Source organism: Lycorma delicatula, chromosome 3 (genome assembly GCF_047948215.1).
Source record: "Lycorma delicatula isolate Av1 chromosome 3, ASM4794821v1, whole genome shotgun sequence".
Lineage (NCBI taxonomy): Eukaryota > Metazoa > Arthropoda > Insecta > Hemiptera > Fulgoridae > Lycorma > Lycorma delicatula.
In genome coordinates, this window is record NC_134457.1 from 17,551,972 (window position 1) to 17,570,474 (window position 18,503).

An 18,503-nucleotide genomic window follows, 5' to 3' on the forward strand; every position below is an offset into this window, starting at 1 on the left:
TTCAGTGAGTAAAATAATAAATTAATCGTTTGTTAAACAATGGTCAAGTGTGGATTTCCAAGTTGGACTTCAAAATTAATTACACGTTACAAGTCTTGCAGTACTATCATGTCAGCTTGTGGCAAAATTAAATATACATATATACAGATTAAATAACTCAGAACCATAAATACAAAACAAGAATACAATGATAAAGTTGAAAATGAAAGAAAAATAAAGATAATGAAAATGCATAATGAAAAAAAAAATGATAATGCGTAGATATTTTACCTTACGTTTCTCCCAAACGCTTTTTTCATTCGTCAACATTGTTTTAAGTGTATCTAAGTTTTAAATAAAAATTCGATAAAATAATATTCTATAAATAAAAAAAATAATAAAATTCTTGAGAAAAAAATAGTTTCTTTTTAAATATTAATTTTTTTGGAATGAAAGAATAAATCAACTCGTCAAAACCACAATAAAAACACAAAACATCTATAACAAAAAATGCATGTCCATAAACACAAAAATAAGACATTATAACTCGGTTATCCGACCAGAAATACTTTACAGATGTGAAACCATATTTGGACCGTACCAGACAAGGTTTACCGACAAACAGGAAAAGATTGAAAGACAGATTCTACGACGATGCATCGGGAAAAACATTAAAAAAGACGGGATTTGGAGAATTAATCCAAACGAAGAGATTTACAAAACTATCATCCCGATAACTAATAATTTTAGGAAGAAGAGAATTTCCTTTCTAGGACATATTTTCACAATGGAAGAGACCAGACTTATCAGACGGATAATCGAACTTTTCTGGAATAAGAAAAGCAGACCGAACTGGTTATATTCAGAAAGACATGGAGGAATTAGACATAACCCGTGAAAACCTAAAAACGAAAACCGGAAACTATGAGAAATTAAAAAATAAAGAAACAAGATTCCTATCAAAACCCAAGAAAACAATAAGCCGGGTGTACTCTGAACAAGAAAGGGCAAGATCTGAATGAAACCCTTAGAAATTACTGGCAAAAAAGAAAAGCTGAAAAACAAAAAAAAAAATAATTTTTTTAGTCATTTAAATTGATAATTTTGAGTTTGTCGAACTCAAATTAATGTTTTCTTACTTGTTGTTATTCGCTTCTATTTTGGTACCGACTTAAAACTGCAAAAAGTCTAATAATTAAAAAGATTATTATTTTACTTGTTAGTAAAGTTTTATTTTTTGAAATCATTTTTCCTTTTTCATAAATGTTAATTTATAATTACATTTGAAGACTAAACTACAACTATGATTTGAAAATTTCTGTGATAAAGATAATTGATTTTTATTTTATAAATACCTACTTACCATTTTAACAGTTCTATAACCTTTAATTTTTAAATCTTTTTTTTTTAGCCGCTGATAGGAGGCAGTGAGTGGACAGGATCAGCGGATGGTGAGGGTACAGATTATAGTTCAAATTCCTCACCCACACGTCAACGTCGAAATCAACAAACCGATTCTCAATCGGACGACGAAGATCTACTCTCTGACGAATTCTCTTTAGGAGATTCGGACGAAATTTTACCTGAACAACAACCACAACCGCGATTAGTAGTTCGTAAAATGTTTACTAACAGCAGAGAAAGATGGAGACAACAAAATGTAAGCGGAGCTTTCGGTGAATTACGTAAATTAGTACCAACACATCCTCCTGATAAAAAACTTTCAAAAAATGAGATATTACGCATGGCTATAAGGTAAATAAGCATTTAAATACAGTTTCCTTGTATATTTGATATAAATTTATTGTTGAAATTTTAATGAAACTTGTTTATTTAAAACGTTTATATTTTCTCCCCCTCTATCCACAATTATTAGTGAAATATTTTATACAATTCTTTGTTGTTTATATTTAAATAAGTTTCAGATCTCTGTGGTAGAGTGGTAGCGCCTCAGAATTTCATCCGGAAGGTCCCGGGTTTTAACTCCGGTCAGTCATATGTAACTTTTTTCGTTTGTTACAAAATTTTGATTCAATTCAGAACTACCGTTCACAAGTTTTAAACTTATATGGAAAATTAATCATCAATAAAAGAAAACTCCATTATCCAAGTTGATTAATTTAGGAAATAGCAGCATCTTCCCCTAGCACTACTAATTAAATACCGAATGAAATAATTAACTTCAATTCTAATATGATTTATCTAAATATCTGATATTTAGATAAATGGTGATATTTATCTTTATCACCAAGAAAACTCATAAAATTTGAACCTAATTGTCACCTAATGTATGTTCTATCTTTCATTATAATAATTTTTTGACAGTCTATCTTTATATATATATATATATCTTCTGTCCGTGTGTATGTGACTGTGCTCCTCCTAAACGGCTGGACTGATTTTGATGAAATTTTGTGTGTGTGATTAAATTTATTCGAGAATGGTTTAGATTCACTATTTGATCCGATAGAAAATGTTTTTTTAATTAATTTATTTATTTGTTGTTGTTGATGTTGGGATGGTTAAGGTTCACAATTGGATCCGGTAGGCAGCGCTGCGATCGCGTTTAGAATTGCGCGCTTGTTCAGAATATTATATTATATTATTATTTATTGAAATAACGTTTTAAAGTGTAATTAAAAAATATACATTGTGCAAATTTGTAAGGTGCATTATTTAAATGATTATTTTACATGATTTTTCATGAATTTTAATGATATACGTGTATTTAATAACAATCAACTTAACCTACAAATTTAATTGTCACTTCTCATTTGATTCTATACAACTTATGAAGTATTGAACGGCTCTTCGAAAATAAAAATGTAGGTCTGTAAATTAAATTATAATATTTATAAAATTAAAAGTTACTTATAATAATTACAGTTTAAAGTATATTTAAAAAATTGAAGTTCAAATTTTTATAGCTGATTAATTTTGTAAAAAATTTTCTATAATTGTTTTTAATTTACAATTATCTAAAATTTGGTATAATAGATGTTAAAATTAAGAATGAGAAAATAAATAAAGAATAAATAAAATTATAGATTATAAAAATTTCTACTAAAATTGTAACTACGTTGCTTTTTTTTTTACAGTACTTTAATTTTTTTATTAATTGATTAATTAAAGCTATCACATGGTTATGAAACTTCAAAACTATTAAATAAATAAAAATATAGGAGGTACTTTTTTAGAATGATCTTAAGTGAAAATTAGCAGTAATGTGGATGAAAATTTATTAATTACAATATTAATTTTACGACGTACACGACATGTACAAATAGTCCATAACCGTCGGTTAAATAGAACAGCAGAAGATCAATTGATGGACAATATAAATTTAAGAGACCTGGTTGCAAACACACGTGCAAATGAAAGTCGAGAGCATTACAATGAACGTCTTCGAGCTAATGAATTGAGACAAAGAGAGGCACGTCAACGAGTCACCGACGCACACAGAGCACATGGTCGACAGCGCGTGCAAGAACGTCGCGCATTGACACCTGTATCACTTCACCGCCTTGCGTTCAAATATGAGCCGGAAATACCCTATTCGTCACATACACTAATTGTCATCGGTAATATGGACAAAGAATGCCAACACTGTCATGCATTTAAATACAAAGGTGTCTTTGCAGCGCATCAGGATAAGTTTCACTTCCACCATTGAATTCGCCGCCAGAACTATTGAAAACACTATTGGCTGGAGCCACATCTCAATCGAAATTGTTCTTGCGTAAAATTCGTAAATTCAATTCTCGCTTCCAAATGACAAAAATCGTTCAGAATGAGGACGGTCGTAATTTTGAATCAACATTTAAGATTCAGGGCCAAGAGTATCATCAAACTGTGCCTGATGCCGATCCAAAATTTTTGCAAATCTACTTCACAGGCAATGAAGAGCAACAAATTAACAACACACGTCGCCAATACAACCACATCGAGCAGATGGAGGAGCGAGAAATAGTGGCAACTTTGGAAACGTTTTTGCGTTGGCAATTGCTTCATCAGGCATTGCATCGACCTTGCTTGATGGTGGGCGGACTGCGCATTCAGCACTCAAGTTGCCATTGAACATTCACACAAATTCAGACGCAATCTGTAACATAAAGAAGCATTCAAAGTTTAAGAAAATGCAAAATTATTATCTGGGATGAATGCACTACGGCTCACAAGCATTCACTTGAAGCTCTCGATAGAATGCTGAAAGATCTCATAGGTCGAGTTGTGATTACGCGTGGTGGCGTCATGCATTTTAAAAATAATTTTTTTTTTTACATATTTTTTCATAAAAATGGTCCAAACAATTTATAGTTTATTTGAAAACTTTTTTAATTTTTGGAATTACAACCTTTGAACAGAACAATGTCTGTCCGGTCCGCTAGTTACATATAAAAAAATATTAAGGATGAAAATATCCTTAGGTTGTCCCTAAGGAAAATATCCCTAATGATGAAAATATTTTTTTCCTAGTGAGCACGTTGCAATCTGTTTAACTAGTGAACAATAACCTTGAACCTTTGAACCTTAGAACATCGATTTCGAAAATCAACTGTAAACAACTGATTTACGACGACTTGTTAACCATTGGACCAGCCTGGTGAGCTAAAAAATATTATTTGATATAATTATGGCTATTTATACTCATTTTTGATACCTGAACTAGTAGATCGAATTTCACGTTTAATTTACTGCACTACCTGGCACACGGTCTGGAATATCTAACTCCTGCAAAGGATTTTAATGATACATAGAGACAGCCGATATATAATTTCTTAGTCGTTTTAGAAGGGAAAACAGATTAAAAAATGAACGTATATCAGCTGATATTGGAATAATACCTATACTTGATCAGGCATCTAATTTTAAGGAGAAATGTAAAAATCTTGTGTTGAAACGGGTACCTTGAAGAACGTTGGAGAATCAGCCAACAGGAAGGAAGACCAGGAAGACCGAGGATGAGATGATGAATCCGGATCAGCTCATCGGCCTAAATCTGATGAACACGAAGAAAAAGATTTACTGCATAAAAGTAATTTTTATACCTTGAATGTAAATTTAAATAAAAATGAAATTAAAATAAACGGCTTTCTTTTCTTTTTTCTGATTAGCCTTCGGTAATTACCGTTCAGATATTTCTTCAGAGGATGATATGTATGAATGTAAATGAAGTGTAGTTTTGTACGGTCTCAGTTCGACCATTCCTGAGATGTGTGGTTAATTGAAACCCAACCACCAAAGAACACCGATATCCACGATCTAGTATTCAAATCTAGTATTCAAATCCGTGAAAAAATAACTGACTTTACTAGGACTTGAATTCTCGACTTCCAAATCAGCTGATTTGGGAAGACGCGTTCACCACTAGACCAACCCAGTGCGTAAAGTTAATGGCTTAAAAAATATTAAATGTAACAGCTTAAAAGTAATTGAAAATTTTAATTTTCTTAAAAATGAGAAAGCACAAAAATTTTTAATTTTAATTAATTTAGTACTAAAATTATAAATAAAATTTATTTGTCGATTATAGATAACAGAAAACAGTTGTTCAACCTTATCTATATCCGAGTTTGCAGTGAGAGTTTGCAGTGAAGTATTTTTTTATAAAAAAAGAAACTGTGATAAATTCTAAAGTTTTATAATGTAATTATCTATCTGGAGAACTTAAGTTATATAATAAGCAAATCGTTAAACTCTCATTGCAACATACTCACTCGTAAGAGATGTCGCATTGGATTTTGCTTTACAATCTACATAACGAACGTCTCTCGTTTTCTGTTTAGCCTCCGAACCACCGTAAGATATTATTCAGAGGATGAATGAGGATGATATGCATGAATGTGAATGACAGTGTCAGATCGACCACTCCTGAGAAGTGTGGTTAATTGAAACCTAACCACCAACGAACACCGGTATTCACGATCTAGTAGTCAAATACGTATAAAAGTAACTGCCTTTACTAGGATTTGAACCTTAGAAGTCTCGACTTCGAAATCAGCTGATTTGCGAAAACGCGTTCACCACTAGACCAACCCGGTGGAGTTTTTTAATGTCTGTCCGAGCATAACTTTTGATCAGAAGCTCCAATTTTGATGATTCATTGTTTTCAACAAAGAATTCCGCTATATAGTCAATTAAATCTTGGAAACGTATTTTTGTAAAGTAGGCGCCAAATTCAAACCAGTTTTTAATTCGATCTCTTGTACTTGTAATTCATTTAAAATTTAGTGATGGCTTAAAAAAATAAGCTTCAAACTTTGTACTGAGAGTATAATATCTTTTTTCTTTTGGGTATTCTATTGGGTGAGTTAATCACTAGACCAGCCCGGCGGGCTAACATAACTACGTCTAAAGAGAGTAAAGTAGATTATTGATTCTTGATGAAAATGTTGAATGAAACTGAAGGAATTGCAGGTCTTACAATCAGGACATTATTATATCTCAGTAGTTAAAAATCATGTTTTAAGAAATTTAAATGATGCTCCTGAATTTAAAAATGTGTAATTATGTTTTAAGATAGAAAATATTTCATAACCTACCGGGTTATGAAATATTTTCATCTTAGTGTGGTGAACGCGTCTTCCCAAATCAGCTGATTTGGAAGTCGAGAATTCCAGCATTTAAGTCCTAGTAAAGCCAGTTATTTTTACACGGACTTGAATACTAGATCGTGGATACCGGTGTTCTTTGGTGGTTGGGTTTCATCTCAGGAATGGTCGAACTGAGATTGTACAAGACTACACTTCATTTACATATCATCCTCATTCATTATCTGAAAGGTAATTACCGCAGGCTAAACAGGAAATAGAAAAAAAAATTTCATGTAAACTAATAACGTACATTTCTTTTTTATAGATATATTCGTTTGCTTTCTGGTGTACTTGAATGGCAGCAACAACAATATCTACAAAATAATAATAATAATAATAATAACAATAACAATAACAATAATACAATTGATAGCACAATGGGATTTTCACCTGATATATTACGTCGACCTACTCCTTACAGCAGAAGACAACAAATCTTATGTCATCGTGTTTTAACATTTAATTCAAATTCTAGAAGCCCACAGGTATGATGTATAATATTATTATTAATTTATCAATTGCTAACTTTTTTCTTTTATTTCTGTATTCTATGGAAGACTGGAATATTACTTCACGAAAAAAAATCGGGTGGAGCTGTGTCTGGACGCGCGGCCGTTGGATTAACGTGAAACGTTACAGAACTTGGATGAAGTTCCTCCAAACTGCAGACCGACCAATTCACCTGAACAAAACCAAACTAAAAGTCTCCGATGGAAAATTTAATTTCCTTCATTTGGCCAACTCTATAAATAAATTGGTCGATTTGTATGTCAGCTAGTTACTTTTAGTGGAATGGATTGAAATAAAATGAGACAACTGCGTACTAAATTTAATTTTAACATAAATCATAACTATATGATACATGATATTTATTTCGACTAATATTCGACGACAATTTTGTTCATCACCAGTGGTTAATAATGGTAACCTCATCCGCAGCCCATAACCTAAAATGAACGCAAAACAAAAGGAATAAACGCATCATAAACATCGATATAACAAACATCGATTTAACGATACAATATTACTCTCGCTGCGGATAAGTCATCTTTATTTTCATTGAATTATCATATAAATATGATATTCATATTTATAAATTTTATTATAAATAAAATTTAAAAACATTTTAAGTTCATTTTCATTATATATATATATATATATATATATATATATATATATATACCCTATAATATCCCGATAACGTAAGGATTCCAACGTGGGATCATACATCTAAATCGGTTCAGCCGTTGCGCTGCTACGGTGGCACAAACATACACCCTAAATACATTACACTCCTTTTTGGGGAGTCGTGTAATAACAATAATAATTAGGAAAATAAATTAAATAAGAATTAATTTAATACAAGAGGGCTAGTCTTTTATATTCCACTGAATACTAAACAACATTAAAATAGGTAAGTTAACTTAATAATATAAATCAAAAACTAACTCCAACTACATTAAAAAAAAATATCCTTTTCTTTATATTGAAGTAATCAATCCTCAATTTTTTTTTTTAATAAAATAAAATTACTAAAACTCTTAATATTTATTCATAAATAAATATTTTAAGGTTCAATATATAAATAATACCTAGGAAAACACTCCAGGAAATATTCAACAGGAGCTTGTTAAATATTATCTGCCCCTGTACATCACATGAGACTAAGTAAAAAAAGCGTAACAACTGTGGGTTGTTTCTGATGCACAGCTTACACATACATACAACACAACTTAATTTAAAATATTTATCATTTTATTTAAATATAAAATTTGTTCTTTTATTTAACTCAATGATTCGCATACCATATTTAATTAAACTAATATAATTTCCTAATTTACGTAGAACAAATTTCGCTTGTACGATGAGCAGCCGGTGTAGCCGCGAGACTTAACGTCCCAGGTACCGAGTCAACTAGGCGATCGGTTAGAGACCCGAGATCTGAGTTACTTTTTACACTTTAAATATATTCATTTATTTAATTCTACCGCTCACTTGTGATGTCACAACATCGCAGACGACTACAAAAGCAATTTTTGGAGTGAGGTGCGATTTTGCAAATATTGTTATTTTTTAATCGTTAACAATTGCACTTAAGAAAAATATGAATTAAATATATAAATTAGGCGAAATCTCGAAATATTGAAGGTGACCTTCATCCACAGCCTCACCTCGAAAATTTAATGGCACCAATGTTACAAATATAGAAGTAATCTGAAGAAGTTTGGTCAAAATCGGTTCAGTAGTTTTGGAGATATAAGATGATTTAGAAGCCAACACCCTGTGTGTATCATCATACACACACGTACATACGAACATAACAACCGGAAAATTTTCAAGCGGTTTTTTGGGTACCTTATGTGTGAAAACGTCAAGATCCGGTGAAAACCGCATGTGCCCAAATTTGACCGATTACAGTACTTTCCCTTCTGAACTATAGTTTTACTACAACGCTATCTAGATGTGAAAGTAAGAATGTTTAAATTGTCTATATTTATATAAATATATATTACACAGAGTGATTCATGATGAAAGGGAAATAATTTGGGAACCGATTCTAGCTTAAAATAAAGAAAAAAATATTTCCGAAAACAATTTGTTGTCGAGTTACGGTAAATAATGATAATAATTAGAGACCGGATTATATGCATTTGCATATTAAGCCCATTCTCACCAGTTATTGCATATTTTCCTTAAAATCTAGTGATTATGAATACTTCCGCTATATTTATAATATTTTTCGGTAGCGTACCTAGTTAATAAATGAAATATTGCTTTGTAATCGGCCAAACCTATTAGCCACACGGCTCTTAGAACGCACTTAGCAGCCGCGCGTAATATTATTATGAGGTTAAGTACAACACAGACTCACGTGAAACAAGGACGGACGATACCGTTCTGCGTCGCGCATGCCTACTGCAGCACACTCCCACTAGGCAATTAAAATCCCATGTTGACGCGCTCATTGCATCAATTTAATTTTTTTTTTATTTGTGCAAAGTTTAATGTGTACCATGTCTCCCGAAAAAAAAGCGTCTCTTCGTGGATAGCTGACTATCTTGGAACATTTATATACGACGAGAATGTTTTATATTGCCGAGTTTGCGAGAAAAATATTTCGTGCACAAAAATGTTTCAAATAAACCAGCATGTCTTTATATCGCAGGATTGCAAATGGCCCACGACAACAACTTATAACAGCGGTAAGTAGCAGTGATTTCACTTCCAAAGATAAATAAAAAAACGACATTAGCATGGATTTATTTGAAGCACTGACTACAAGTAATATTTCTCTTCACAAACTTACAAATCTTACCTTCAAATATTTTCTACGAAAATATTTTTTGAATCAAAATATACCAGTTGAATCTACACTGCATAAAAATTAAATTTCAACAATTTACCTACATATTCTGGAAGAAATATACAATGAACTGAAGGATAGCATTATTTGGATTTCAGCTGACGAAACTACCTGCAGTTGTGGCCGTTACATTGCGAATTTAATTGTCTGTGCATTAAAACTAGAGCCTTCCTTTTTCCTATTTGATGGCCTGCAAAGTCCTTGAAAAGGCAAATCATTCTACGATCGCCAGATTTGTGAATGAAAGTATTAAAAATATATTTCCTGAATCTTCTGTCCAAGGAAGCATTTAACGGTTCTAGTATAAAAAAAAACACATAGCTGTGATTAGTACTCATTTTTCTCACTTACTTGTGAGCTTTAAAAATCTTGAAACTCAAGGTTTGGCGTAGAATGGATCTATTCAGTTAATGAATAAAATCCGTTAAATGAACTCCGCATTGCCAGAGGTTACCGTGTAAACTAAAGAAAAATTTGAAAATATTTTGAACAATAATCCAGGCTTTGAACCTTTGTGTCAAATTGATAGTTTTATTAATGGGACTGGTGAACTTTTGCCAGAAACAATAAGTGCTAACATAGAACATAAATTAAAATACTGTCCAGTTACCTTAGTGGATCTGGAACGATCCTTTTCCACTTATAAAGATATTTTGAGTGATCGAAGATACAATCTTATCACCGAACATTTAGAGCAGTACCTGATTGTTTACGTTTACAAAAGTAACAAATTGTTAATTATCAAATTTATCGATATGTTTTCAACTACTTACAACTTGTATGCCGATTTTGAAATAAAAAAACTACTATAAAAATTACTATTTTTTTATTATTTAAGGTTGCATATTTTGATAGTTTTCATGCATATTTGATTGCATATTTCAAGCTTTTTAAGTTGCATATAATCCGGTCTTTAACAATAATTATATAATTTTTTTTTTTTTTTTTTAATAATTCGTGGTAGAAAGTTATATTTTATCCTTATCAACAATTATGGAAAATTCAAAGCACGGAAAACATGTTCCGATTTAATCATTACTAAATTTGTTAATAATTGTAGAACATTTTAATGGCTGGCTATTTTTATTATTCGGTAACAGTTTTTAAGTACAATTCTATACTTTGAATCAAACAAGTATATATTTCGAACGAATGATAGAACATTGATCCTTAATATTAATTTTGAATTTTTTAACTTTATTTCCTTTTGATGTTTCATAGCGTTTTATTATTACATTGTAATATATATATATATATATATATATATATATATATATATATACAAAATTCAGTAAATTTCCAATGACGGTAACATTTGTTATATCATTATTGTTGTTACATCTGACATGTGCAACGTGAAATAAATTGATTTCATATCTACAGAATAATACGTAAGTAAAATGTATGTTTGTCACACCCAGTTGTATAAATTTAATATAAGTAGGCTGTTCAGTAAACCACGCATTCTTAGAAATTTATTACTGTATTTAACGATAAACAATGTGTAAATTCCCCATGGTCACTCATTTAGTTTAATTTCCTTATTGTATAATTCTGCATTGAATTTTATCACTTTCATTTACGACATTAATTACTTTATTTTATATTAACCTAGTTAATGTATATAAATGACTTACCTATACAGAGTATTTCTAAAATGGTGGGCTGGCTCACTTTTTCGGATTCTACTTGTAAAACTAAACAAAAAATATCCTTAGGAAAAATGGTAATTTCACCTTCGTTCTCCCTCTGTCCGCCATTTTGTTATTATTATATGAAAATTTATATTTCAAATTCGGATGAAGGAATCAAATTAATATTTGGTAAGCGTCTTTGTAATAAACTTTTAAAATTAGTAAATAATCAGGATTTAAATACGTTCGCAAATTACAAAATGGCAGTCATGTTTATTTTTCAATCCGTTACATCTCCATAACTATTAGTTTTATCAAAATGTATGTTTTGCTAAAATATTAAGCCTTTTAATTTGAACAAAATACCATTTTATTTTTTTTAAATCGGTTAAAAAATAGCCGAGCAGAAAATTGATGAAATTTTGTGTTTGTTTTCATGTCCTCCACTTTACGTTCAATTCGATTAAATATTAACTGTTTTTATTTTTTGTTAATTCTATGTTGTAAATTAGGATCAAATTAAGTAATAATTTTCTCACAATAATAGACCTAATAATTAAAAAATAAAACAACTACCTGTGATAATCTTACGTTAATTGTTGTAGAACATTAGGTGTGCTTAAAAAGTTAACAATTGTTAAAAGTTATAAGAGATATTCAAAGAGTTCATCATTAGAAATTACACAAGTATCCAGTCTTTTTCAGAGAGATTGTCTTAACCGTTCAAAAATTCCGGAACTATACCTAATTTCTTGAAATCCATTTGGATCCTTTGTTTAATTTTATCAATGTTGAGTATTGGAATTGAATAAACAATATGTTTCAAATGGCTCCACAGATAGAAGTCAAGAGGGTTTAAGTCAGGTGATCTGGCAGGACAGAGTACTGGCCCTCCGCGACCTATCCATTTTTCATGGAATGTTTCATACAGGTAATCTGATACCGACTGACTGAAAAGCTCCGTCGTTGTGAAACTACATATTTCCTCTTAATTGTAGAAGTAAGTCTTACAACAAATATGGAAGATTTTCGGTCAAATAAGCAAGTTAATTTTCTCTACTTAAACGATTTGGTAGAATGACAGGACTCAAAAGAATAAATCGTTAAAAATACCTGCTCATATGTTCCGAGAAAATTTTTTGTTATGGCTACTTTGGAAGGTACTGTACAGCCATTCCAGCCGCGGTGTAATACGTTGGTTGTGGTAATAGCATACACTAAGTAATTGCCGGATAAATAAATTATGGATAATTACACTTACTTTATTTACTTTTACATTTACATTAAATTAATTAATAATTACTTTAAATCACAATTCTTTCATACTTTAGTTAAATACACATTTTTAAATGTATGTTAAACATACTGTTTAGCCAAAATAGATATAAAATTAGTAATGCTAATTATTTGACATTTTAAAGGAAAGTGAAGTCATAAGTTATTAATTGCTTAATAATACTTAAACTCAGCTGGTTCATTATTAAAAAATAAGAAATAAGAATATTAAAGGATATTTTTACATTTATCAAGAGAATGAAGAAAACACATGAATCTGAACAGGTACCATGAGGATTCTCTTCGCTCCAGTTATGCTTGTTGTGATAGTTTTGAACACCATTCCTGTTGAAAGAAGCTTCATCTGTGAACATAATCCTTACCAAAAATAAAGACACTTCAATTAATGTTCTTCGAAACCAGTTACAGAATGCCAAAGCTACGTGGAAAATCATCAGAACTAATTTACAATACTAGAATTAACAATAAATAAAAACAATTAATATTTAATCGAATTGAACGTAAAGTGAAGGACATGAAAACAGACATAAAATTACAACATAAATTTTCTGCCATAATTCGGTAATTTGTTGACCGATTATAAAAAATAAAATGTCATTTTATTCAAAATAAAATGCTTAATATTTTAGTAAATAACATAAATTTTGATAAAACTAATATTTATAATGATATAACAGATTGAAAAATAAACATAGCCGCTATTTTGTAATTTGCGAAGGCATTTAAGTCCTGATTTTTTGCTAATTTTAAAATTTTATAACCAAGACGCTTATCAAATATTAATTTGATTCCTCAATCCGAATTTGAGATATAAATTTTTATATAAAAATAACAAAATGGCGGACAGTGGAAGAATGAAGGAGAAATTGAGATTTTTTCTAAGGATATTTTTTGTTTAGTTTTAAAAGTTGAATCCGAAAAAGTATTGACAGACCACCATTTTAGAAACACTCTTTATATGAAATGCTAGAAGGCTTTTATAAAATTTTGTGATAAATGTGTAATTACAAAATATGACTAAAAAAAAAGAAAAAAATAGTAAACAGGAAAATTGTATTTTTATAAGGAAAAAAGACGTACTTGTTTTATATGAATGTAATATAGATAAAATAATTACAAAGAATTTAAGTTTTTTTCGAGATAATAGTACATTATTTCATCAACATTTAAGATAATGAGTGAGGTCAATGAAATTAAATATATTAAAAAAAACAGGTGTATTTTTATTGTTTATATAAAAAATCTTGTTATCTCAAATATTACTTTGTTCTCTTATACGTTTTAAATTCATAAACATACGTTTATTTATACAACAATTGTTAAATAATAAACAGCTATAAAACAAATCAATCACTTATTGAGAACATTTTCATTTTTTATTACTATGTAGAAATCACAAGTGTCCCAAGATAATAATAAAGACAACTTTAACATTTTAATTTTATAGGATTTTTAAAAGAAAATATGTAAATAAATTTCTGCAAAAGGTCATAAGGTTAGATAGTTGAGAAGATTAAATATATAACTAAAATGAAAAATTAAGAATTAATGAGGATATTTACGAAACAGAAATTTAATCAAAGTAATCCAGAAAATAGGAAAGCTAATTGGCTACGACATCAGAAGAATCGATTAAAACAATACTAGAAGGATGAGTAGAAGGCGCAAAAAAATTAGGAACGATCTAATAGAAAATACCAGGTATTTCAATTTTTAAAGTTTAATTTGGACTAGAGGAGAATGAGGATGGATTGGGGCAAGAGATCTGGCTAGGAACAGATATATGATGATGGAAAGTCATTAAATTAAACGTGACTGGGGTGATTTTTTTCACGGCACCGCAATTCTTATATAATTTTTTTGAACAGTCTATGAACCGTCTCAGGAGTCTTCTCAGCAGAAGAGTGATCCTGCACGGCGAGGAATTTAGTACATCACTGTCGAAGGCAAAGATCCGAATATTTTCATTTGGTCAGGACATCAAAAAGGAATTTTTGGCGTTCTTTTTCTTAGAGAACAAGGAAATAAGGTTCCTTGAGATGTTGTGTATAGAGTCCTACGGCATAAGCGTAGTCGATATCTAGTCATCTATTAGTATTTGAGTTTTTATTTTCATTGATTTGAGCAACTCCAATATTACTGTGAAAACGGTTTCAGTATTGTTAAAAAAAAAAAAATGTTTTAATAGTGTTGACACAAAATTATCAAAAAATACAAGTTTCAAAACGTTAATGGTTCGTTCAAACAGGCAAATGACTATTCGAGAGCTATCGGAAGACCTTAACATCTCGTTAAAAGCATTTTAACTAATTAATTGCAAATGAGACGAGTGAGTGCAAAATTTGTTCCCAGACTTTTGAGTGACGAACAGAAGGAAAATCGTGTGTCAATTTGCACGGAGTTGAAGGGTCGTCTTCATGCAGATCCGGACTTCATGGCCAAAATTGTAACTGGAGATGAAAGTTGGGTCTATGGCTATGACCCTGAGACCAAAATGCAGAGTTCCCAATGGAAAACCAGTTCATCTCCTCGCCCTAAAAAAGCACGTCAGTCAAAATCCAACATCAAGGTGATGCTCGTTGTTTTTTTCGATAGTGAGGGCATAGTGCGATCAGAGTTCATTCCAAGGGGAACAACTGTAAACTCTGAATTTTATAAGGGTGTACTGCAACGTTTGCGAAACGAAGTACGAAGAAAGCGACCAGAAAAATGGACCGATGGCTTCCTTCTTCACCACGACAACGCGCCGTGTCACACCTCGCTTCTCATTCGCGAGTTTTGGCCGAAAAAAGTGTTCCTGTCTGTTCACATCCGCCATACTCACCGGATTTAGCACCATGCGATTTTTGGTTCTTCCCAAAAATTAAAACTGTGCTTAAAGGAAAACGTTTTGACAACATTGCTGACATTGAGAGAGCCACAACCGAGCAGCTGAAAACCCTTCCGAAAGACGCCTTCCAGAAATGCCTCCAGTCATGGAGTCAACGTTGGGATAAGTGCATTGCTAGCCAAGGACATACTTTGAAGGAGATTAAATTAATAAAGTAATAAGGTTACATATTACTTTTTTTAATAAAAAATTATTCACCGTATTTTTTTATCACACCTCGTATATGTATATATATATATATATATATATATATATATATATATATATAAATATTAATTATATGTACAATTTTTCTAAATATCACGACCACAGCGCCACCAAGCAGTTCTAAATGTTGAATAAAAATTTTACAAATTTATTTCTGTTTTATTTATTCCTTTTTTAATAAAACTAGTACAATTTTTTGTAAACTAATACTTTTATTTTTTTTAATTAAGTGACTTAAAAAATTGTACTTTCATTTACATAAGAGTATTTACTATTAAAATAAGCTGTAGTATATGTTCTTTTAAATTTTATTATTTCAAGCATGCATTATCAAGATTTTGGACGCTGCCTAGTGCTATCAATGCTGCTATCTAGTGGAGCGAGTTATAAACGGGAGATCCCACCTAATTAAAGCCATTTTTCTTAGACATATTTGTTAACCATTAAAAAATAACAATATTTGAAAAAAACATCTTTGCAAAATCGCACCTCCATCCAAAAAAAATTCTGTTGAGTCCGTCCGTTATGTGGTGACGTCACAGGTGAGCGGTAGAATTAAATAAATTAATAATATTTCAAGTGTAAAAAATTAACTCGGTCTGGCTGGGTCTCGACCTCGATCCCCTGGCTATTCGGTATCTAGTGCGTTAAGCCTCGCGTCTACACCAGTCTGCCGACCGTACAAGCGAAATTTGTTCTAAGTTGTAAAATTACATTAGTTTACTAAAGTGCTGACATCGCCGCTAGTACCGCCACACCAGCGCGAATTAAATTCGGCATGCGCGCGCGGTTTGGTTAGAATCATTGAATTAAATAAACGAAAAAATATTTATATTTAATTAAAATGAAATATTTTAAATTAAGTTGTTTGTGTAAGCCGTCCATCAGAAACAAACCACAGTTGTAGGAATTTCCCGGAACGGCGGCTTTAGCCTTTGACGGGAAAGTCCAATAACTGTGTTGTCAGCTTTTTTTTTAGCTTTGTTGAATAACATTGCATCAAATCGGGTCAAATTATTGAAGCAAATAATTACTCCAATAAATAACAAGGGTACTTACTTTTAAAAAAGAAGAGGACTGATGGGAACCGTACTTAAAATATCTGTTTTTTTTTTTTTTTTTTTTTTACTTTAATTTTTAAGTTTGGAAATCTATGTATTTCCTTGTACAAAGTAATGGAAGTATTGTAATCGCAAAAAATTTCGGTTTTCATATTTTAACGGAAATTTCCACTTTGACCATTCCTGAATCCATTTTGAGTTTCAGCGTGACGACTGTTCATACGTACGTGTGTATTCCGCATAACTCAAAAACGATTAGCCGTAGAATGTTAAAATGATGTATTTAGGATTGTTGTAACATCTATTTGCTCACCTCCCCTTTTTATCGCAATTGACTGGGCCAAAAATATGTATACAGTCAGACCCCTAAATAAAGCTGGTTTTCAATTTTGAAAAATTTGGATTTTGGACTTTTTCTTAAATGCAGTAATAAGCCCTGGTTGAGAAATTTTCAACGATATATCATAAGTGGTACTTATTTTCAATGGTTCCAGAGTTATAGCAAAATCAAATTTTAATTAATAAAATAGTTGGGTCTTACAAGAGGAAGGCACATCGGTTCGAATCCGAATTCGTGTACATATTTTATTTTTAAACGTTTTTTTTTTAATTTAAATATATTGATTTATTAATAATTATTAACTTCTGATTGTAAAAAAAACTTTTAACAATAAATAATAATTCAATAATAACAATACAAAACAAAAAGTCAGAAGTTATTAATGAAATAAAATTTTTATGTACTTTTCATTTTATTCAAAAAATTTTACTATTAGAGGTTAATAATTATTAATAAATTAGTATATTTAAATAAAAAAGAAAAGTTAAAAAAAATATGTCTCTGAAGTCGGATTCCAACTGATGTGTGCATGGTTACGGATCCGACACGTTCTCACTTACATCAAATATCTACTTGAGCGAGGTGAAATAAAATTAATTTATAAACCAATATAAAATGCTAAGGAAATATTTAGGGCCATTTTTCTGTTTAACTGTCCACTTTATTAAAGAATTGGAGGATCGTATCTCACTTTCAAATGAAATAAGTTTAAATGAAGTGGAGTAAAAAATGTGTATATATAATTTAATCGGCGTGCAAGGAAGTACATATGGTTTCAACATCAGATTTCTTTACGTAATATTAATTTAAAAGACATGAAAGATTTAAAAATACTATTAATAATTTAAAGATTTTTAACAATCTTTTTTTATAATTTCTTATACTTTATATATTTTTCAAGGTTTTTTTTATTAAAAACGTTATATGAGTTAGTTATCAAGCTAGGGAATCAAATGGAACCCAATTTTTTTTAAATAGTTTTTATTTTTTTATGCTGCATATCTTTTAAGCAGTGTTTTAAAAAGTCATTTTTTTGAAGGGTTCAAAAAAGGTTTGACCAAAAATTATTTATAAAGAATTTTTATTTTTTTCTCAGTTATACTTTTATGCTAGTTATAATTTTTGAAGAAAAATTATCC

The 18,503-nt window shown here is 30.5% G+C and overlaps 1 protein-coding gene across 1 annotated transcript in view; it reads left to right on the top strand.

Moving 5' to 3' along the window:
- The window catches only part of LOC142321415 (uncharacterized), a 46,279-nt gene that overhangs the window by 15,523 nt on the left and 12,253 nt on the right, over positions 1-18,503 (top strand). The window contains exons 2-3 of the mRNA XM_075359483.1: positions 1,391-1,734; positions 6,838-7,057. Coding sequence (XP_075215598.1) covers positions 1,391-1,734; positions 6,838-7,057 — 564 coding nt within the window. The remainder of the gene's footprint in view (positions 1-1,390; positions 1,735-6,837; positions 7,058-18,503) is intronic.